The 22,732-nt window shown below is 40.1% G+C and overlaps 1 protein-coding gene, 1 long non-coding RNA gene and 1 pseudogene across 3 annotated transcripts; all 3 read right to left on the bottom strand.

Moving 5' to 3' along the window:
• Positions 1 to 2,699: 2,699 nt before the first annotated feature.
• Positions 2,700 to 21,035, bottom strand: LOC146474335 (uncharacterized). The gene is made up of 2 exons (XM_085117203.1): positions 19,731 to 21,035; positions 2,700 to 3,748 (listed from the first exon to the last, which is right to left on the bottom strand). Exons 1-2 carry the CDS (start codon positions 20,370 to 20,372, stop codon positions 3,479 to 3,481), a joined length of 912 nt encoding a protein of 303 aa, XP_084973329.1. The 5' UTR covers positions 20,373 to 21,035; the 3' UTR covers positions 2,700 to 3,478.
• On the bottom strand, positions 8,335 to 12,816 carry LOC146474337 (uncharacterized; annotated as a pseudogene). Its single transcript, XR_014866204.1, has 4 exons — positions 12,481 to 12,816; positions 11,877 to 11,988; positions 10,531 to 10,568; positions 8,335 to 9,852 (listed from the first exon to the last, which is right to left on the bottom strand). The product of XR_014866204.1 is annotated as an uncharacterized LOC146474337 (transcript).
• LOC146474336 (uncharacterized) lies at positions 13,002 to 14,250 on the bottom strand. The gene is made up of 3 exons (XR_014866183.1): positions 14,135 to 14,250; positions 13,563 to 13,646; positions 13,002 to 13,371 (listed from the first exon to the last, which is right to left on the bottom strand). It is a non-coding gene; the product is annotated as an uncharacterized LOC146474336 (long non-coding RNA).
• Positions 21,036 to 22,732: the final 1,697 nt, after the last annotated feature.

Below are 22,732 nucleotides of genomic sequence, written 5' to 3'. Positions count from 1 at the left end.
TCACCCGTATAACAATAAAAACTATGAAACCAATTTGAAGCTATTTTTAGATAAGGGGTAAGAAATGTAGGAAAGTGTATTTAGTGAAAGCATTGGGCTCAGGCTTGCATTTTAGAGGCATTTGAAAGCATTTGGACCATCTAAAGACTAACAAGCTGCAAAAGAACATCAGAGACTGGGTTTTGTGAGGTAAGAAATGTTGCTGAGAAACGTAACAATACTTGGCGCCTGTGTCTATTTTAACCAGTAAGGCCATCTGCAGTGTTTTTGAAAATAAATCGGCCAAAACAATGATCACAGGGGACTAACTGTTGCTGCTGCTGTACTGGGATTTTATGCCAAGAATAGAAAAAGTGCCACCACGCATTCATTGTTGCTGTGTTTGTGTGGTCAATCAAACCTCCTTTTACTAAAACTATGGGAGCGTCTGAGGTTGCAAAAAAGGGGTTGGCCCTTTTTAATACCACATCATGGCTACTAAGATTTTTCAAAGCAGGGAAATGGACTGTATCACCCTCAAGGGCACTAAGAGATCTGCCCAGGATATCATCTTAGGATGCCATCTGAAATCATAGAGATAAACAATCTCAGCATAAAGGACTTTCCACAATTTGTTGGGCCATGAAAGAAACATATTGGTATTTCTCTCTACCCTTATCTAAGGCAGCGTGTATTGGACAACAGAATTCTCTTTTCATCATTCCCTGCATTGCTTATAACTGTGCAGCTACTGTTTGCCAGTTGCCATCACAACCAGTCGCACATTCCTCCATGCATTCTAAGAGCTGAATTCGTGTTTTACCTGCGCAACGATAAAGGCATTCAGCTTGAGAAAATTCGCTGGCCAGTGAAATAGCCATAGAAACGATCTCCGTCCATTTTGACCATGTGTGCATCATTTTACAAAGGTTGTGTTACATGTAAAGTGAAGTTATTAAGGCAATGAAATTGCTATGCAGCAATCGGAGCTAATTTTTGTCGGCATAGAAATGTAAACAAAGTGAATTAGAACTGAGCAACAAGATATAAAAGTACAAACACAAATTTTGTTACTGTGGTTATTGCGTTCATTTGCAATATTTGGTATGTTGACTTTGTAGCTGCCAAATCAAATGTTCTTTCTTTTAATCCTTCCAGCTGATAGTGCTTGCTAGCTCTGATTCATCACAATCGTTGGATGATGTGAAAAGTGTCCTTGGTTCTAATTTTGCAATGCGCTTTTGCACTTGTTTGGTTTGTGGTAGTCACTGTGAGCTTTGATAGCTTTTCAGAAGAAATGGTGAGTCACTTTCCCTGACGTTCAGGTACACCTGCCTCAAAAAGTCAGAACCGCGAGGAAATGCATTTCGGAAAGTTTCTTGCAAGTGTAACTGTTCATGTGAGTCAAGGTTTACGAAAGTCCCCAACTGCACATCCTTGTACGATATTCTGATTTGGTCGTTTGGGTACAAGAACAGCAACCGCTTTCTTTGCTAGTTCTAGTAATTCTGTGAAATCGGTAATAGGATTTTGCACATAAAAACGGGCGTACATGTCTTCAAAGTATTGTATTAGCACCTAAAGGCTGGTTTCCATATGATCGCAGATCACAGATGGCAATAAGGTCTGCGATCGTCTGCGAACATACTTCTGCGATTGTCTGCGATCCTGCGATCGTGATCACAGAAGACAGAACCATGTTCTATCTAAAGGCTGGTTTCCATATGATCGCAGACGATCTCAGATCGCAAACAATCACAGACAATCTCAAAAAAGGCCGTGTCATCCCGTCATGTGTAGTGAAAAGGATAAGGAGTGTTTTTCCATCTGAAGATGGCAGTTACATGGGATATGTTGCAGGAGACGATGACGACAGTGCCTTTGACAGTGAACTTGAACAAGCATGGAGAGATTTTTTAAATATTTAACGTGAATAGAACAAGTTTTGATCAAATATCTATTATTTGTTATTTTTCAGTCCTGTTTTTATATTAAATTTCATACACTTTACACTAAAGAGAGGGCAACATGACTCAGGGCATGTGCATGAATAAAAATATATTTTTTTATATTCCATACCACTTTAGGGTTTTTTTGGTCAGTATTGAATTAAGTGTTGCCCTGGGCCCAGTTGCTAACCCGGGTTAAATACACTAACCCGGGTTAAATACCATGACAACCTATAGGTTTTAATACCTCTTAACCAATGGTTAGCGCTAACCATGCTTAGAGCAACTCAGCCCTGGAGGGTTTATTTGTTGCTGGATGATTTACAGCTACAGTCAAACCTCACTATCTCAAACACCCTGCTATTTAAAACTCAAACCCGTTTCTCCGCCAGTTTTTTTCAGTTGTTTGCTATCCCCTGTTTTTTTTTTATCCTGTTTTCCTTGAGGGTTTGAAATAGCAGGTTCAACTGTACTGTGTGCACATGTAAATAGCTGTAAAATCATATATTATACTCCCTTCTAATAATTGGTTCATAAACATTGCAATTAAATGAACTAGCTGGTGTATTGCACTAGTGGCAGAAAAAATAGTTTGATTCAAGCACGTGTGGCAAACCCCTGAAGCAGTTTCCTTAACTTCTAACTGTCGATTGAAATACATTCGAATATTATATTACCCTAACATGTCGTACAAGTACATGATTGAATTTGACCATAAGTTGAACAATAAAAAAAATATATAATTTCTGTGCTTCATGCTGATATGAGCTAATCCTAGATGCAACCAACGAAATCAACATTTTGATTGGTTGCTTAGTGAACATTGTACTAAGGTGACTAATTGTTTTACTATACATATTCAAATTACATTAACATTTTGTTTGTCAACCAACAAAATTCAGTAATGGTTGGTAATAACGATCATTTCGGCTTACATTTGCACCCCCCCCCCCCTCAAAGGAGGGATTGGTCTGTTCATGCTACTGTCTAGTTGTTCTTCTGGATCGACTGTACTGTTATACAATAAAATTATGTAGCAAGGCCCTCAACCTTAAGTTTCTCTTGAAAGAAAAAATGCATCCTTTGGGTCTATCCTCCCTAAAAACTATACACAAGATGGGAGAGCCCCTGGTGATTTGTCCTCTATAACCAAAACAGCTTCATAATTAATAAATGAGACGTTATTCCAAGGAGGGTTGAAATTTGGTCTCTGTGTCTTAGCGTTCTTGGAAAAAATAAAAGGGTGTTTCACAAGATTAAGAAGGGCTTGGTCCAAAGACTCACATTTGTGAAACCCAAGTGACCTTTCAGTAAATAACGAATATTTCTGTTATCAGCTATTTGAGCCAGTAAAATGAAGGGGTGTGTGGATTAAGGACCCGAGTGACTTTTGATGTAAGATCAAATTATCCTTTTGTTCCACAAGTGAATACAAGGCAATTTGGAAGGAGAATCTAGCAATTTATCAGAAGTTACTTAGGGCTTTTTTCCAGGCACCCCTTCAATTGAACACTAACTTTTTTCCCAACTGGCCCTGATCACAGAGTTATTTATTTAAAACAGGATAACCGTTGTTTGGTGTCAATGATCTCCTTCCGGCTTGGCCTTTCTGCTGGGGCCATCACACTGGACCTGTCTTTAACCTTTGGTGTAGGCTTTATTCCTGATAATGCCAAGTGAAAAGCTGCTTGTAGCATGTCCTCCAGGTACTCGTAGCTCTTTTTCTCCAGAACTGGCTCTGCTCCAAACCGTTTCGACACTTTGCTCCATGAAATCTTGAATCTGGGCTCTCCCTGTGATTCTCCAGTTTGAATCAAAGCCTAGTAGAAATTAAGTGTCTGTCCACGATACAACCAGGCAGGACCAGGCAGGAGGTGATATTACTCAAATCACCGATTTGGCTCAAACTTGGCAGAAAGATTAAGTGTTGTGAACATATTCATGTGTTAAAACATCAAGTAAAAATATTTCATTTTACCAGAGTTATGGGTAAAACCTGAAAAATGGCCATTTTGACGCAAATTTATGCATATTAATCAGTCAAACTCAATTGAGTGGTTAGACAACTATAATTGTGATCTGGGAATAAAACCCACTGAATTGTCTCCCCCATTGACCAGGCTTGTAGCACAGTGCGTAATTTCAATCGATACCTTCGATGTCGTTATTTGCCTGAACCTGAAGTAAGAGGCTGTTTAAGTCATTTTCACGAGAACCTCAAATTCGGCTTTTTTGTACCCAAATATCTCCAATGGCCAACAACCTAACTATGTAACTTAACCATAAGATTGAAGAGGCATATCATAACCTTCAAAATACGGAATAAAATTTTTGGGCAAATCAATAGTTTGTTTGTATGAAGCAAATATGTATTACCACCTGAACGATCAGTTGTCGATTTCATCAAAATTCATGTTGCAAAAAAAAAATATTTCAATCTTCTGACTGAACACGAAGAGACACGGAATGTTCAGTGAAGTATTTTCTGACAATAACAATGACAAAATTGGTGATATAAGTGGGTAAGGATTAGTTTGACCAGGCTATTAACAGCTAGGTTTCCCCTCTTTTCATACAAATATTTGCCTTTAAGAAAGCTTATCTAAGGGACTGGTCATAAAGTACAGGGGGGGGTGGGCTGGAAAAAAAGGGGGGGTGGGTCACTGTTTTCATGCATGTAAAAAGGGGTGGGCTAGCAAAAACCATGCATCATTAAAGGGGTGGGGCACATAATATTTTTGCACATGTTTTGCATCAAATGGTGCCTTTTGCCAGTAAAACTGTGAAATGTATTAACAGTAAAAGCACAAATTATAATTGTGTAGTTTCAGAAAATATCCATCCCCCATCACAGAGGGAATTTATAAAAGGACGCCCTACCGCCAGGAACTTCCAAGTTTCTTTCATACAATCTCTGTAATTTTGTTCTTTCTCTTACCACCATCCCCTCCAGAATCTTGAATTCCCTCCATGGGTGGGGTAAGGATATTTTCTGGAACTACACATTCTATCAAGAAAAGGGCAAGTTCACTCGCATCCATTAAAATGAACAACTATGATTCCATGTGGTTATTAATGATACATATTAGATGCACATTATCTTCTCAAAATCATTTCAGGTATTTCAACAAAAATAGATCTCATGCAATGATAAACTTCAAAAACAAGACTTTGTGCATGTGTGCTCCTTCCTCTATCATACTTGTCCTCTAAATTGTCTAGTTTTATGTATAGTCTTACCTTTATTTACTAGGGGTGGGTCATTTCATTTTTTACCTGAAAAATATGGGTGGGCCATGCATTATTCTGCAAAAATATGAGGGTGGGTCACACAAAACTAGCCTTCGTAAAAATGAATTTTTCCAGCCCACCCCCCCCGGTACTTTATGACCAGTCCCTAAAGAGGTAATCTCTTTCAAACAGTCGCACACTAACACATAGTAAGAACTAAAAATGGCAATGGCTGATACATACATGTCTTCTCAGTGCATCAGGTTCCATCCTAGCTACCATTTTGTATCACAGCGATCGTCGAATCCAATTAGCTGGCTCGATTGTATCGTCTATCTGCGTCGCTTTTTTCAACATGGATCTGTCATTACCATCAACTGATTAAAATTATCAGAATATACCATTTTCGTTTCCAAAAATGAACAGAAATTAAAGTAAATGACTACATATAAATCCATTTAGAACATAACTGACATCTAAGCTTGACATGAGAGGATTCGCTGTTTATATCCGCCATCTTGGTTGCCAAGTTATGAGCCTGCTTCGCGGTCAGCGGCTATGGACACAAGTTTGTCGCTGTTGCGCCAGGAGCTAAAGCATTCATAACCATTCATAACCAAAGTGCTCAAGACTAACAAGAAAAAGGATTATGAAAAAATGAAACCACGGAGATCGTGACTTTGGCAGTAAGTTGCCTTGTTTGTGCTCGCAACGTTGCTTGTCTTCAACCAGAGGCGAAGACAGAAGACAATAAATAGGCCATCCCTTAAGCAACAGAAACATTGACGCCCCGGACGTCACAGTGGTAACCGGAAGTTCTATGTTTCCCTTTTGACGCTACGACATCACCAGTTCAACCTACAGACGTCAAAATGAACGTTTTCATAGTCTGCAATGAGGAGTAAAATTGGGCCAATTAACAGGAAATAAGACTTCCGGTTGCCAAACTGTATGTCCGAGACGGCAACGTTGTCCTACTATTGCAAAACACTAAAAAAATGGTACAAATACGGCATTTAACCACATTTAATCTTCCAGCAAATCTGGAGCAAATGTCGTTCCCAAAGCCCGCGCTAGTTTTAATTTAGCTGAGACGAAAAGCTCTGACCTTAAGGAGAGTGTCTTCCAAAAGGGTTTAAGGGAAAAAGGAACATGGCCAATTTCAACTGAGGAACAGGGGAACAAAGACAGAATATCTTAGGGAACAATGAAAAGCTTTTGGTATAATGGGGACAAAAGGCTCCAATAGGTAGGACATAAAAGGCGCTTATCTTGTGACATTTTTTTTCTTTCAATTTTTTGTTTGGAATTGCAGCGGCCATTGAAGTAGGGTTTGAGTATGAAATATAAACTGGGTGATGAGTAAAATTTTCATAGTCGTGGTGTGACTGAAATGCAGTGACCACCTACTGTACTAATTATGGTGCAAGGAAATCTGAGGCGGATGGAGGAGTAGTTCGGTCGAACCCCCTAAACTGAAATCACAAACTTCGATATATTCATTCAGTAAAAATTATATGCCCCTGTCTCTTGAACGTAAAAAAGAGCAAAAATAACATTATTTTGACAGTTCGTCCCTTGTTTAAAATGAAATTGCCTAGTTTTTTTTCTCGGTTCGCTTAGCTCGCATTGAAGCCAACAGCAGTTTAATAAGAAGCTAGTGTTCATTGCTAGAAATTGCATTTCGGAGGACCTAATTTTCAAAATCTGCCGAGGGGAGTGGGGGAGAACCATGCCCCCATGAGGCCTTTGGCCTTGGCCTGATCGACCTTATCGCAAACTTGGTTCCGCCCAAAAATGGTCGTGTTACTTCGGAGATTTATCATAACGGGGAGGGGAAAGCAGCAATTCGTTGGTTATTAGTGAAATTGGAATCGGTGGTGAACGTGACAAGAATTTATGCGAGTTTCTTTCACGGATAAGAGAAGCATTAGGAGTCGCTAATCGCCTAAGCCAAGTACAACTCGTAAAAAAAGTATTTATCAGTCAGCATGGGAGATGTTATAACAGTAAAGTATAAGCAACTGTCCAAGCCGGGGTGGGGGGATGGGTTAGGGGGGAGCAGATTAGAAAAGTTGGGACCAAGAGCGGAAAAACTGTTGGGCGAAGAGAACACAAGCCAATTTTTGAAGGGAACAAGCGAACAAGGACTTCCCCTGAGAGACCTTCTAAGGAGATCCTAAAGAATAGTGGCCTCTGTTATCAAGATTGTCTCACTTAAGGTGGGGGTAAACATGAAATTTGGTCAAAAAGGGCGATTTTTTTTCCTGGAGCCATCTTTACCTTTTTTTCGTTGAGTATCCTTTAGACAGGTGTTTCAAAATCTAGTTTGTGATTTTTGTGCCGCTGCAAGCTATTTATTGCCTCGCAGTAAAAATAAAAAAAAGGTGTTTCCATGGCAACGCAACTGTCATTTCGGCTGTTTTGGCGTCTTTTTATTCCTGCAAAGGTTGAGGGAAACTCTGTGACTGTCTACATAAACAAAAAATAGGATTTTGCGTTATGGGATAGAATTTAACTTACGCTCGATTGCAGACAAACATAGGAAACTCGTTGTTACAGCAAATACCGTCGAAAAACGGTCGAAACCATGGGAAAACATTTATACAGATAGAAAAGGAAAGAAAAGGCATTCTCTAAAGAACAGAAACAAGCGAAAAGGTGGACGTAAACGACTTAAAAATTGTTCATCCGAGCTCTGACTCCGAGTCTGTAATCAAAGATCCCATCTGTGCTTCCAGCAAGAAAATGAGGCTGCAATCTTAACCCAGTGATTCTTGTTCTGAGCCCTCTGAGAGAGAGGATGAAAGAGATGCGTTTCAAAGACAGGCTTATAGACCTAAAGACTGAGATTCTCCTTGATACTCTCTGAAGCACATACATGTTTGGGAGGAAGGTAAGACACTGTATTTTTATCATTATTCCTGCATTACTTGTGTACTTACATGTAAGCTTATCGGTTATTTGAAAGTGTTTAATGGTAGTTAAAGTAACTTATTTTGACTTGTGAGGTTAGGTATGTGTTTTTCTACGTATTTCAGACAGTCTCAAATTCAATATTGGAAGTATCCACTTGCTGTTATTCCCCCGAAATAGAGGATGTTTATGTTTAATGGTTTTAGACCTTACATAAAAAAGTGCCTTACATTTGTTTCTGTATTTATAATTTAGGGACTTAAACCCTTCAAGAGAATGAATCTGGTAGAAGAGGCCTTATGACTGAACTGTCTGCTCAGGCCTGGGGTAGTCATCCTTTAAGACAATCACATTCTTAATTTCGTAACTAAGAGAGGGAAATCTGTGGATGTTAACAAGTGCATAGAAATCATAACCACGAACTTCCCAGGGCTGAAGCTAAAATCACTTGACTGCTTATTCATGCCTCTAAGTTGATGATTATTTCCTCTGCTAATCGCTGTCGATTTAAGACTTCGCCGACCATAGTGGCTTCTTCAGCTTCTTCTTCCTCATTCTCCACGCGTCGACCACTCCTATGAAGGACACTTAGTCGGGAGAAATAGTTTGCGATTTGCTGGGCGGTTAATCATTCGGATCTTTGAAACATTTTCTTCTTCCCATTAGTGGTCCTCAAGTTCCTAAGTCGAGATGACACTTCTACTGGATTTGCTTTGTGTCCAGTTTCTTCGCCCTTTAGGAATGTCTGATTTAAGAAGTCGCTCACAGATTGAGTGAATCACACACCACCTTTAGGTTTTTTTAAGGCCCATCCCTTCACACGGTTTTGAGGAGACAACTCTTTCTCCTTCTCACGACCATTAGCTAGTTCTTGACACCTTTCACTTGTAGAAACTTGAACAGACCCAACTGTTATACATTTAGATTGCCACTTTCGCTTGATGGTATCGTACACACCCTCCTTATGGATGCGATAAAAGTGCTTTCCTGAGTCAAAGTGCCGTTCCAAGTTTTTGCTCGAGACAAGCACTTTAACGCATCCCACCTCAGGGCATGCAAATCCTCTTTGTAGGTCTTGGTCGTCATAATGATCATTAGTGACGTTTCCCTTCGATGTTTCATCGCGCGTGTCATGTTTTGCCATGTTCTTAAGCCTCTTGAATTCCCCTGTATTAACCACCGGATTGGTAAAATTTTCATGCACAATCAGTCCAGTTTCCTTTTGTGGATTCGACATTGTTTTTAAATCTTGCGTACGCATTAGCTTTCCCTTGCCAATCCCGTAGGCCTTCCACACCCTGATTCCCAACCTTTGAAATTCGAAATTATTGAAAGACTGGATTCCTGTCCACTTGTGCTGTGTTATTTCTTGCTTGCTTGTATCTACACCAACAACAGACACACGACAGCCCTTCACGCCACCAAAGGAATCTAGGGCCCTCTTCATGTCAGATGCTGAGATGATATTGTTTCCTTTGTTCAAGTATCTGCGCATGTGGCTTTTCATGGTCGCTATGCGGCGATCACAAATGTCTTTACCAGACTGGGGATCACTGAAATCGTACCGTTTGATTTGGATTCCCACCCTCTTTGAAATCCCTGGAATTGTTAGCATCAGCGGCCCGCAGTGATAACACCCAGCATTGTCTGACCTCAAGAATGCCTTGTTCATTATGGGATGTGTTTGCTTCAGTTGTTCTAGGAGATCATCAATAATTGAAGCAACAGAAAACCAGTTTTGGATACAATTGTCAAAGACGTGGACAAATGTCTTTACCTAAAAATAAAGGAAAAAAGAAACAAGCCTAGTTTGCTGAATAACAAGACGCCTTTAAGAGCGTTACGTGGGATGCTTGGGTCGATGTAGCATTAACTTTAAATTGAATGGCTGATTACCTGTAGGAGTTTGAGAACACTGATTGCATAAAATGATGGCTTTTTACTTGGAATGCCCTGAGGGCAGACCGTGTCTAAGATTTGGCTTGGTATCCTTTTTTTTTTCTCCATGGTAGATACAAATCTGCACATTAATTTATTTATTAAACCTGCATTACACTCTGCTCTCTCCAAAAAGGGATCTATCGTTCTGATTGTATGTCTTCAACAAAAACAGCCCAATCAAAATCTTTTATCGGCGCGTATATCATGAAGGAGGGGACCAACTCATCCCTAACAGTGAGACGTTAGCCACGATCTGGGCCCTAAAGGTTTTTCAAAATGGCGGCCACATGCATGAATTTAAGACTCTAATCTGCCGTTTTCAGAAAGAAAACAAACCTTTCTAAAGCGGTAAATTGAAAGAACAACTTCTATGTAGTACTCGACAGTTCAAACGGTGGAAATTGGAGGGTTCACGGCGAAGAAATTACGCTATGACAAACAGATCGAATAATTCAATGCGAAGGAAACTACACCAGAGGTCATAAGATCATCACTGGTGGGTGACGCTGCAGACTTTGTCGAACTGATGCCTAAGCGCTACTGGTAATCGACCTAACAGAAAAATGAATAAAAAGTAAAGGTTTGATTGTCAATTTTGACTCAAAGTTTTCATTTAGGAAAGCTTTGTGTCTGTTTGTCTTTCTGTTTTACTTACTAACAGTGCGTTACCAGTACATCGTCTCTACAGTATTTTATTAACGCACGTGAAGCCAGTTGAGGTTTACGTACGTACGCACGTAAAAGTTGCACGACAGTGGAAAATCTAGCCTGCGAATACAGCCACCTCTCATTCGCTCCCGCTACTGCGTGCGAAACGCGAATGAGAGGCGGCTGTATTTGCAGGCTATGAAAAATCCACCTAAATTGGCTTTTCTTTGACTTTCGACCATCGTTTCTTTTATTAAAATTATCGTTTTAGGAAATCTTATTTCAGAGTCTCTTCCACTTAGAAAACTAAAAAATACATCTTTATATCTTTACATCCTTATATGGTTCGAACCTCTGCTCAGCAACCCCCGCCCCCCCGTTAATACAGACACCTCCCTGTTATGGACAGTTTACCTGGTCCGAAAGAACTCACATTTCATGTAGATTGTACTTCGTTAATACAGACACCTCTATAGATAATGTGGACACTTAGCCCCGTCCCTTAAATTTCCGTATTTAAGAGGTTCGACTGTATTTATCAGGTTTTTGAAGGCATAATTGATGAATGACAGTGATTTAATCAAAGATTCCCATTGCTTGTTGCGGTGATCGAGCAGGCTTGCTTACCTACTTTCTTTCCTTTTTATGAAATAAATTCTTTTTGAAATGTGGCGCAACTCCAAAAATTCGTTTCATTGGCTGTCCACTCCACAAATAATTATGCAAAAAATTTCCGAAATGGAATGATAGCCAAGTAGCGTCAGAGATGGACACGCATTGCAAGTATGTTGCATGTAATGTTGCACCGAGTATCCGAGCCATTTGTGAACAGCAAAGTTTCAACGTGTCCACCCTTGGAACTACTCAATCATATGCATTCCACCCTGAAAGCAATCACAGCGCGCATCGCGTATTCTGAATTAATAAAATGTGTTGATATTACATACATACATACTTTATTGTTACCTCCCCTATTCTTTTATCGACATTGATATTGTTAAAATAATTTAAGTTACCTCAATCTCGTTTTCGTCATTTTTCGTAATTGCCGCAGACACGTGCCAGGGCCGCCCCTTTTTGCCACAAAGGTAGCAAAACGGGTTTTCAAATTCCCTTAGTTGGCGACGCATTACTTAAGGATGGTAATTGCATGAAGAGTATCACAGGGGGCGGAGGGGGGGGGGAGATGGTAGGCAAGAACAGTTTTATTACCTGCTTTAGATAATCTCTCAGTGACATCGTGCAAGGTTTGAATTGCCGTCATTCCTTCTGTGGCGGTGTTGTCTAAACCAGCAAGACATTTCTTTTCAGATGCCGTGCAAACCTTTAGGAAGCAATGTAAATACTTGATACTAATGACAAGATGTTGAACAGGGGGAAGAAAAAAGGCCTAGAACCAAGAAATGTTGCCCTTGTAACTTGTAAAGGGATCTGCGAGTCAGCGGTTATTACAATGGGTGGGGAAATTTCCGCGGTACACAGTCCAGTGAGCTTTGCCCGTGCACTTTATCTGTTGGTACCTTTGTAAAACAACAAAGTAAAATAAAGAAATTGAACGTTCATAGAGAATGCGTTCACCAACCCCATCTCCCCACCCCCCCCCCCCCCCATCCGCTCTCGCATCTGCCTCGGTGGCCAACGAATTACTTACACAAACACTACACTGCATCAATGCAATCACAACACGGAATGACATCAGCAGCATTTTAAGGTTTGGTGCCGCCAAACCCATAGTTAGGTGAAAATTGATTCAATGCGTCTACCTTTTCACACAATCCCCCCCACCCAGCCAAGTCTTCTCGTTCATAACACCTACCTTCAGTATGGTAAACAGTGTTGACCTTCCTAAAGGCTGAAACTCCTCTTCTTTACAAAATGAGGTGTACAAATCAACAAGCCTCGAGGCAGTAATTGTTCGTACCACATTGGGAATTTCCAATGTCTGCTTGTCTGACAACTTTAGGATCTTAGTGCCGTATGCCACGTCTTGCAAGTAATATGGACTTGCGATAAAATCAACAAAATGATCAACTTTGACAGGATCCAAACGTGTTCGGTGGATTTCTAGTATTTCTTTTCGTCGTCCCGGCCCAGCAAGTGCAGCTTGTTTTCGTGCCTCGTCAATGCGCCATTTGGTCAAGCCTGGTATCATTTCCTTTAGCTGAGACTTGGAGTAATCCTGAACAAATATTGACAGAATCTCCTGTTTCGTAATCCAAGAGTTTGTCTCCTCATAGAGTATTATTAGCCGTTGCACCAAGCTACCTTCAATAGGTTTTGGTATGCCTATTTCGCTCGTCATAAGTTCAAATAAGGCTTGTGACTGACCTGGGGCTATGCAATCCAAGACTGCTCGACAGATTTCCTGTGACTTTCTCTTGTAGTATCGAGAGGTACTTGAGGACACCTTACTTACAGGCAAATGTAACTGTCCCCTGACGGGGCTAACATCACGTTCGCTGATGCTTCTTATGAACCCGTTTAATGAAGACAAGTTAGTCCTTATCTGCGGAGTGGGTATCCATTCTTCATCATGATCACTGGAAATATCAGGACTGTAACATGCCGAGACTTCCATTGCTTCATTCACAGGGTTTTGACCTGTCTAGCAAGGATCATTCTCCAGTTCCAGGTTCTCAAACTGTTTGATAAGACTCTCTTGGCAAGGGATATTTTCCTCTGATGGTGTTAAAACGATCCCCAAAATCTGAAAGCAGGCATATGGCTTTGTAAGAAGTTAGTTTGCAAGTTTTCGTTCAGTTTTGCAAATATCAAATATCGACGGTAGAATGGCAAAATATATTTAGGATACGTTAAGTAAACTTAGACAGTCATACAAGTTTGCAAAGTTCTACAATGCCTATAGCGTATTTCTGAATGAAAATGTAACTAAATTACTTTTTCCTTGATGTCGTTTCCTTGCTGTGGACTTTCATTTTTTGGCAATGCATTCGGAAAATCCTGATGAAAGCCAGTCGATTCCTATGGTAAAATGAAGACTTCATCATTATCATCATTATCATTTACTTCCCTTACTAAAAATAAAAAAATCATTCAATTTACAAGTTAAGGTAATGGCGAGGAGACCTCAAGAAACCACCAGGCTTATAAGAGAGGCCACTTTGGCTGTCATTTATAAAGAGAAAATATGGTGCTACGTAAGTGCGACTTGGTCAATTCATGATTTTACAGATAAAAACTGCAACGTATGCATTTTTTCCCTTTAAAGGTAAAAAAAAAAAACTTGGTGAGGAAGTTCATTCGTTCATCCATCCATCCATCCACCTTATCGTTCGTCCATTTGACCAGCCTATCGTCTGCCCGTTTGGTCGTTTTGTCGTTCGTTCGATCAGTCGGTCAGACAGAGTGGCAGACTGACCAACCGACCGACTGACTAACCGATCATTTATCATTCATTTGTTCGTTCGTTCATTAGTCATCTATTCAATAGATCTCCTTGTCAGACTTACTAATTTGGCAGTGCTACCATAATCTTTTTCTCCCCTTGGCGTGTCCGCTTTGAATATATCCATGTGATGCCGGCGGCAACGTCTACAAAGTCCTAACGAATTATGCGAAGGATAAAACAAACAATCAATTGACTTATAATAAACAAAGCAATACAAGATTTAGTTTCTTCTCTTCAAATCGCACGGTATGGCGGAAGGCATAAATTGCGTTGAGCGTATATTCGAGAGTACAAGCGTCACACATCGAACGCTTATTGTAAACATTAGAACGTACATGAACCAGATATAATATACTAAAAGTAAGGTCTCATGAAGAAACAAGTGATGTAAATGTATGAATCTCAACACGTGCAACACGTGGATGACTAACATACATCTCGCAATTTGGAATTAATTGTAATTTACGCACGTCTTCTGAGAAAAAATAGTTTGTAACTAAACAAATTCCCAATAGACAGGCTAACACAACAACAAGGAAAGCTGCCGGCAACAGCGCAGTCAGAACTTGATCGTTCATTTTGCCGCCAAAAAAATATTTCCTGCCAGAAAATGTCTTCAGCCGAAAGGAGCAGTGCGAAAGGAGCGCTTTTATTAACTGAAACGTTCACTTCTAATGATAACTTTTTGCATACATGAAAACTTCACATCTTTCATCATATTTTTGCTTCCCATACAAAAGTATTACAACAAGTAGATTGGTCTTCTAAAAAAAAAATGTTTGGCTGTCTGTTTTCACGCGAAAGCGGAAAGTGCCATATGCAAATTTCTGGCGAAATGAACATTTTTAGATCTTGTCAGCTTTGATAAGGTTTCAAAGGAAAAAAATTGTTTCCTTTTCGCAATTTTCATCTGATAATTTATGAGAAAGCAAAAGGACCTGATCGAAAAATTTTCATGAACTGTTTAATACATTGTAGAATTTATTGAAATGCACGTGACAACGCAAAAACCACAAACGCAACTGAATAGCTTTCTCACCGGACAATCAATACCTTTTTGGTACGTTCATTGAATAATGAAGCATAACACAGACAACTAACTTTCTTTGAAATAATTCTTATTAAGCAAGTTTAAGTCATATTTCAAATTATTTTTACTTGAAGATTGCGTGGACTAGACTACAAAGGAAACATTTCGGGCCTGAAATGTAATGCGATACTTTTTTTTCAAAAGATTTCCCTTTGTGAGATCAGCTTGAAAAACGGCTTTCAGTCCACATAAATCTACCTGAAAGTTAAAAAATCATCGGACACGACTTTCTTTGCACGCTGAATTTCACTACTACTACGAAAATCCGAACGATAATTCTCCGCTAACATAAAAATGTTGATGATATTTACGAGCTACTGTTTTTAGCTAATGTGTGTGAGAATTTCCGAGCCATGGCACAATTGCGTCGAACGAGTGCTGCAAAGTCTGCTATTGTTACGTTGTTTGCACAGTCCTGAACCTATATAATTGTGATAAGGAGATTAACTTTATTCTTTACCTGATCCTACTGGAATGAGTTTCTTCCACCTCTTCATTATTTCCTCAGAAATCTTCTTTGATACGCCCCTGTCGCATTTTCCTTTTCTTGATCCATGCAATGGGTGCAAACAAAAGCGAGAAGGGCGCCAGTTGAGTCCAAGGAGGTCTCGATGCTTTGGGCAAACTGTCATACCTTCCCCTTGTTCATTAAAGTGCCCTGTTCTCAGGAGTATCAGTTCACTTTCTGACGAAACGGATTTTCCTGATACTTTCAGATTTTTAAGATGGAGTTTGATATCTCTCTTGCATGAAGCAATGGGGATGTATTCTTTGAGAAGGGGATATTTTGGTGACAATCCACAGTGTGTGGATTCTCCTCTGCCTATAGAGCATTTCAGAGGCCTCGGTGTTCGAGGTAGCATGTTCGAAATTTTAACGCGCTTGTTTAATTCGAATCCAATCTAAACTCGTGCGAAAGATGCGCGAACACGAGAACGACCACGCAAAGACCAGGAGGGAGAGGTCAACTCATGGGCTCGGCTGTCCGGATGATACGGGCCATCGTGACGTCACTTCCTGTGAAGCGCGGGATTTTGTCCAGTTTCGAAAATGGCGCTGATAATTTTTTTGCATCAAACGACTTTTTTCCCAGCCAAGCTCCGGATGGGGTCTGTGTTCTTGCTTAATAGACTTTTAATCTTCTATTCTCGATATAGGTAAGTGTTCATTTATTTTCAACTCATGAATTATGCTGAAAATATTGCAGTGAAGAGTTACGTGTACTTGCGCTGATCAGAAAAGCTGAGATTGTCCGCGCCAGAAAAATTACATCTTATTAATTACACAAAGTACTGGTGAAACTGACATTTGGCTCGGGATGAGATAAAATCTTAGTGAAAACGTTCCAGTTGAGAGTAGTAGGTTATATTCAACTGTAAAAATGATCAGTGCGTTTGTTTCGCCGAGTAAAAAAACAGTGAAAAGTGTTTGTTTGTGTTTATTGCTGAGACTTGACCTGAAGTTATAGAATTTGCCTCTAACATTATCAAAATAATTGATAGATACAAAATGATGATTCAAAGGAGTTTATTTTAATTTACCCATGCCATTTAACCTTTGTAAAGAACACTTTTGCTGAGCAACCTAGAATTTTGAAAAAGCTTGCAAAATATGCGGACGCCCGAGGAAACGGACTTTCTTTTGAACTGATAATTACTTTCTGCGAGAAATTTCTGGAAATTTCACACCAAATCGCGTACCCCTGACTCAGTTTTCTGCCCAAACATATTCACAATATCTTCAGCTTTCTCTAGATCTCTAATACGGAGACATCTTGTCATAGAAATAAACTTATCACCTGAAATGATCCACAAAACAAATGAGCAAGGAGACGATAAAAGCTGCGTTTCAGTTGACTTACATTAGTAAGATGATGAAAGAGTTGAAGTTGAGTTAAACTTAAGTACTAGTCCAGTGAGTAATTGAACCCTCCTTATGTATTCCAAACCTGTGAGAAAAAAACTTGTGCATTGCCCCTAAAATTTTGATGTTTAGATACAGAATGTTTGGACTAGTTTGCCTTGAAGCTGGCGTCAGCCGCTCGGCGTCGCAAGGAAAGTCTTGTCATATTTTCCTGTTTTTGTGAGATAATTAGGCAAAAAAAAAAAAGCAAAGTCCATTGCCCATTAATAATTACCAACTGGCAAATTACTTAGTGCTGAAGGGTTCTTTGCAACGTAGCTTTTCCGATAGCTGGAGAAAAAAGTGTTTTCACCTTTCTTTACACGAGTGCTCGGCCAGACAGTACCGGAGAAATGCGTTTAAACCCACTGATAATTTTTATTAAGTTGTAAGATGATTGTTTTTAATGGCCAATCGAAAGCTCTTAACCACAGTAAGATCTCACTTTTCCCTCCTTGTTAAATTCTTTTGGATTCTCAAGTTATCTTTCTTCAAAGAGGCGCAGGCCGTCACTGTTTTGTCGCATTTGCTATCAACCAGTGTCAAACTTTTGCGTGTTTCCATGCTTGAAATATTAACTTCATGAGCGATGATGCTGTTTGCATGTATTATGGTAATAGGTTAATACATAGCTATGATTCTTTGATGGCCTGGCGTAGAATTATTTGACTGATCATCCAAGAAAAAAATTTGGCGAGGTTGTAGTTTATCAATCATTCAAACTTCCCGGGTTTTACAGGAAGTGACGTCACGATGGCCCGCATCATCCGGACAAGCAATCCGATTGGGAAAAGCCGAAGTTGACCCCTCCCTCCTGGCGAAGACAAAACATAACAGGTGTTTGACAACCGTAGTCAGCACGCAGGCTCACAAATGCTACTCCAAAATGGCGAAGTCAAAAGAAAGCATATTCTTGCCAGATTTTGATGTCAATTATATTCTAAATGGATTTATGAGAGCTTATTTACCTTACTTCCTGGAACATTTTTGGAAACAAAATCGGTATATTCACATTTTTCATCAGTTGATGACAATAACGGGTGGCTTGTTGAAATAATCGAGGCAGGCGGATGATACGATCAAGCCGGCTAATTCGATTCTACCGTACGGTGGCTGTGAGATAAAACGCTTGCTAGGATGGAGCCTGAAGCACTGAGAAGACATGTATGTATCAGCCGTTACCAATTTTAGCTCTTACTATGCTTAATGTACGATTATTTGAAAGAGATTACCTCTTTAAATAAGCTTTCTTGGAGGCAAATATTTGTATGAAAAGAGAGGAAACCTAGCTGTTAATAGCCTGGTCAAACTAATCCTTACCCACTTATATCGCCAATTTTGTCATTGTTATTGTCAGAAAATACTTCACTGAACATTCGGTGTCTTATCATGTTCAGTCAGAAGATTGAAATATTTTTTTTTTGCAACATGAATTTTGATGAAATCGACAACTGATCGTTCAGGTGGTAATACATATTTGCTTCATACAAACAAACTATTGATTTGCCCAAAAATTTTATTCCGTATTTTGAAGGTTATGATATGCCTCTTCAATCTTATGGTTAAGTTACATAGTTAGGTTTTTGGCCATTGGAGATATTTGAGTACAAAAAAGCCGAATTTGAGGTTCTCGTGAAAATGACTTAAACAGCCTCTTACTTCAGGTTCAGGCAAATAACGACATCGAAGGTATCAATTGAAATTACGCACTGTGCTACAAGCCTGGTCAATGGGGAAGACAATTCAGTGGGTTTTATTCCCAGATCACAATTATAGTTGTCTAACCACTCAATTGAGTTTGACTAATTAATATGCATAAATTTGCGTCAAAATGGCCATTTTTCAGGTTTTACCCATAACTCTGGTAAAATGAAAGATTTTCACTTGATGTTTTAACACGTGAATATGTTCACAACACTTAATCTTTCTGCCAAGTTTGAGCCAAATCGGTGATTTGAGTATTATAACCTTCTGCCTGGTCCTATCGTGGACACGCACTTAATAAGTACATGTTTGTTACATGTAGGATGTGAATAACAAAATATTAATGCAAAACCGACATTGGACATCTGTTACTGAGTGGTAAACTTGGCTTATAAGAATGTTTTTCATGTCATTAATTTTCTGGTAGTCCAATATTTAGTATCATTATTGAAGTATAGTTTAACAAACAAGCAGGAGTGGTGGTTTATCAAGTTTAAAACACAAAGCACAGCCGAGTGTTCTAGACTTGATAAAACACGAACTGTGAGTTTATTCTGTCAACGGCTTCCAAAAACTTCTGATGTACATCTATTCATTCAGATTCTTGCACTAATATTAATAATAATAATTAGATTTTGGGTTATTTTGGCCTGAAAATCTGGTGTAAAATTTAGTGTCTCCTTATGAGACACTCTTTAATAGTGATCTACTTTAAATTTCTCCTTGCAATGTCAAACACAGAAGTTATGAGAATAAAGAAAATAATTGATCAGCAGGAAAAAAGTAAGAAAACTGAAGAGCCAGAAAAAGAGGAAGGAAAAAAAATGTCTTGTTTTAAAAACGTCTTCCCACTTCATATATAAAAAATGTATAGAGACCAGTAAGGAGAATTTGCCTGTTCACATTGGGACTTGAAGGGTTAAATATAGTGGTATCATAAAATGTGTCATATGTGCCTTACCTCGGGTCTGTTGGCATTGAAGTTGTGGTCAAGGGCTGCCAGCATAGTACCAGCTTTCATTACATCATGGGAGAAGTGTGTCAGTTTGGGAAGGTACTTGAGGTATAATGAATGGTACACCTCCAGGGCTGTAGTATGTACAAATTGTATCAGCTGAACAATGTCTTTCAGTAGGTGCTTGTCCTTTACAATGTTCACTAGTGCAGTGTGGGAAGCACTTCCAGGCTTTAGCCATTTCTTTCTTCGCTGTTGCTCAGTCGTGAGCCTTCCATGTTCACACTTGTGGAAGTGCCTGTTCCCTGGCCACTCATGTCTGTTGGTCACATGATGAATGACCGACAACCACTTCTCTTTCAACACCTCTGGATCTTTGCCACAGCTTTCTTCAGACCACCACAGATGGTTGACAATGGATGGGATCCATGGTGCCAGGTCTGAACAGCCTGACTTCTTTGAAGCAGCAGACAATTTCTTGCCGACAGACTTAGCAACGTGCCAGGGATCAAACTGGTGATCTATGTTGGGATGGTTGACCCTCATTTCCTTTTTGATTTGAGGGTGTCGATAAGTGGATATTACATCCACTTTGATGCCATTTGCTTCAACATTAGACAATGTGTCCACGAATCCTTTTTTTTCCATGCAATTGGAATTTGCCACCTCTGATACTGATACAATTTTGAAGTCCACCACCTTTTGACTCTCTACATCGAGAGCGTGTAGGTGCAGTACTTTGCACAATGGCCTGGAGAGTCGCAGCGGCCATCCCCAGCCAAAACAGCTCCAGTTTCCCTTGACTTTAAATCAGCAAAAACCTCTGCTTGCTGTTCTTTCCAAGTTGTTGTCACAACTGGAAAGACATATTTTTCTCGTAGATTGTAGTATGTTCCTTTTCCAATGCACTTCAAGTTTATCAGCCTTGAAAAGGACTCAAACTTGGAGAACGGAATACCACAGAAGAAAATTCCTGCAGATAACAGCAGATTTCCTGCACCTTTAATGCCCCACAATGTAGGCTGTGACTGCCATTTGTAGTTGCAGTTATTCATACAGTTCAGTTTCAGTGAGAGTTGTGTGCCTTCATTCTGCACTTCTTCAATGTTTTCTGGTACAATTAATGCACCACATCTTGGGCAAAACCGCAACAGCTCTTTCACCTTTTGCTCATAAATAAGGAACACCCGCTGATTGCCAAAGCTGCATTCCACTGTCTGCTCTTCGAATCCAGAGGTGTCTTCTTGGGAGGCTGACTCGTCTCCACTGGGCTCATACTCCGACTGGCTGGACACCATTTCTTGGGATATGATGACCTCCATTGGTTCATCATCAGCATTCTCCTCCTCATTTGGTTCATCCTCATTTATGTCAGGAAACAAATCAAGTTGAGAACCCTGGAGGCAATATCATCATCCATTTCTTCCACGTCTTCTACTACGTCTAGATCTGGTACAGTTCCTACTACTTCTGTTGGTACTTGTGGTGCTCTCATGTCACAATATGTGTGATCTGCAAGAACAGCTTCGCAAATATCGCGCGGAAATTGACACTGTGCGTTGCGGGATGTTGGCATATCACACTGGGTTGAATCGTCTACCATTGTTACCAGAGTTGTTACTATTGGCCACTCCGTTTGCGTCCCCACATTGCACGTGGTCGGAGAAATACTCTCTGACAACATCTCCGGCAAATCGTCATCTTCCCCCTCCGATACAGCCACTTGGTTTTCATCCCGAGAAGTTGAAGGGCCTGGATTGTCTTCCAGTAGGGCAGCAAGAGTCTAAAGAGCAAAGAAACATAACAAAGGACTTTTGTAAATAAACATTACAGTTAACGAGGTCGGTGAACAACCTTTATTAAAGTAAGCAAAAAAATAATACAAACCTCCAGCCTTTGTCACTTGTCAGCGCGTTTTACGCTTGAAAGGCGTACAGGGACTGCAGGCCTGTGAGAAATAAGGTCGGAACAGCATCTGTCTTAAGAAGATTCAACATACGGCTTGATCCAAGCAGTCGCACTTCCATCAGATAAGACTCATTGAAGCAATGTTCTTCGAAATGTTTAGAGCATAAACGCGAATTTGCTGGTAGAGATGTCCTCCCGATAGCATTAATCCACGCCTGGCGTAATTCTTCGTCTTTTGGAAAAACATGGAACCGAATATTGGGATCTTTTTGTTTGTTTTTGGCTTGAATATTGCAATCAACTGCAACGCAGTGAGGCATTCTGCTCATAGGGTTGATATCGCCGAGCCGAGCAACCAAGTTATGTCACAAGCCCGGACTGCTTCGTGCGCCTATCAAGATGGTGACCGAGGGAAGTTCAAACCGGTCGCGAGGGCCTTCTTTAGACGCCCCCAAAAAAATTTTTGAGGTGAGAAGAATACTTTTTTTCTACGAAATATCTTCCTTTTAATATATTTAGAGCATTTTGAACGATATTTCCTTTAAGAGTGGAGGTTCCCTTTAAAGGAAACATCATTTTTGCTCTCAGGTTTACAATTGCAATGATTTGATATCGAGTTTACCTGGGCATGGTAAGAGTTAAATAGCCTCTCTTTTGGTTTGCAGTATCTCGCGTCCGTGCTCACTTCCCCTTGCCACTCACCTCCTGCTGCAAAGGACTTTGGTACCTCCACCGAACCTGTTTCATCCGATGGTTCCCATGCTTGTTCGCAACAGACTTTAGCGATACCTAGCACCTCAAGCGAACCTGGCACGGCAGTTAGTCCCCTTAATTGTCCCGAAGACATATTCCAAGAAATGGACACGACAGAGTCGCAGCTATTTCCACTCGTTCCACCGAAGGAGACCTATGATGTTGGGTGTCAGGTCAACACACGAGGGGTGCAGCTTATGCAGAAGACGACTGCGGTCCAGACAAACAATACATCTTTTGAAGTGACCATGTGTTACCAAAGTACCCAAACTGATCAGACATTTGATGAGGCTTCAAACTCTCCCATTGAAATGCATATAGACTCACCTTCTAAACATGAAGAGACT

The sequence above is a fragment of the Pavona decussata genome, unplaced genomic scaffold, assembly GCF_977016875.1.
Source record: "Pavona decussata unplaced genomic scaffold, jaPavDecu1.1 SCAFFOLD_90, whole genome shotgun sequence".
NCBI lineage: Eukaryota > Metazoa > Cnidaria > Anthozoa > Scleractinia > Agariciidae > Pavona > Pavona decussata.
Note: the sequence above shows the minus strand (reverse complement) of the source record. Positions and strands in the feature narration are given on the sequence as shown.

What these genes read in the sequence shown, in the direction of transcription:
- LOC146474335 (XM_085117203.1), bottom strand. Translation starts at nt 20,372, where the DNA reads ATGGAAAAAAAAGGATTCGTGGACACATTGTCTAATGTTGAAGCAAAT. An exon ending in TCAATGCCAACAGACCCGAG is followed by an intron (nt 3,749 to 19,730) that starts GTAAGGCACATA and finishes AATTTCTACTAG; the next exon opens with GCTTTGATTCAAACTGGAGA.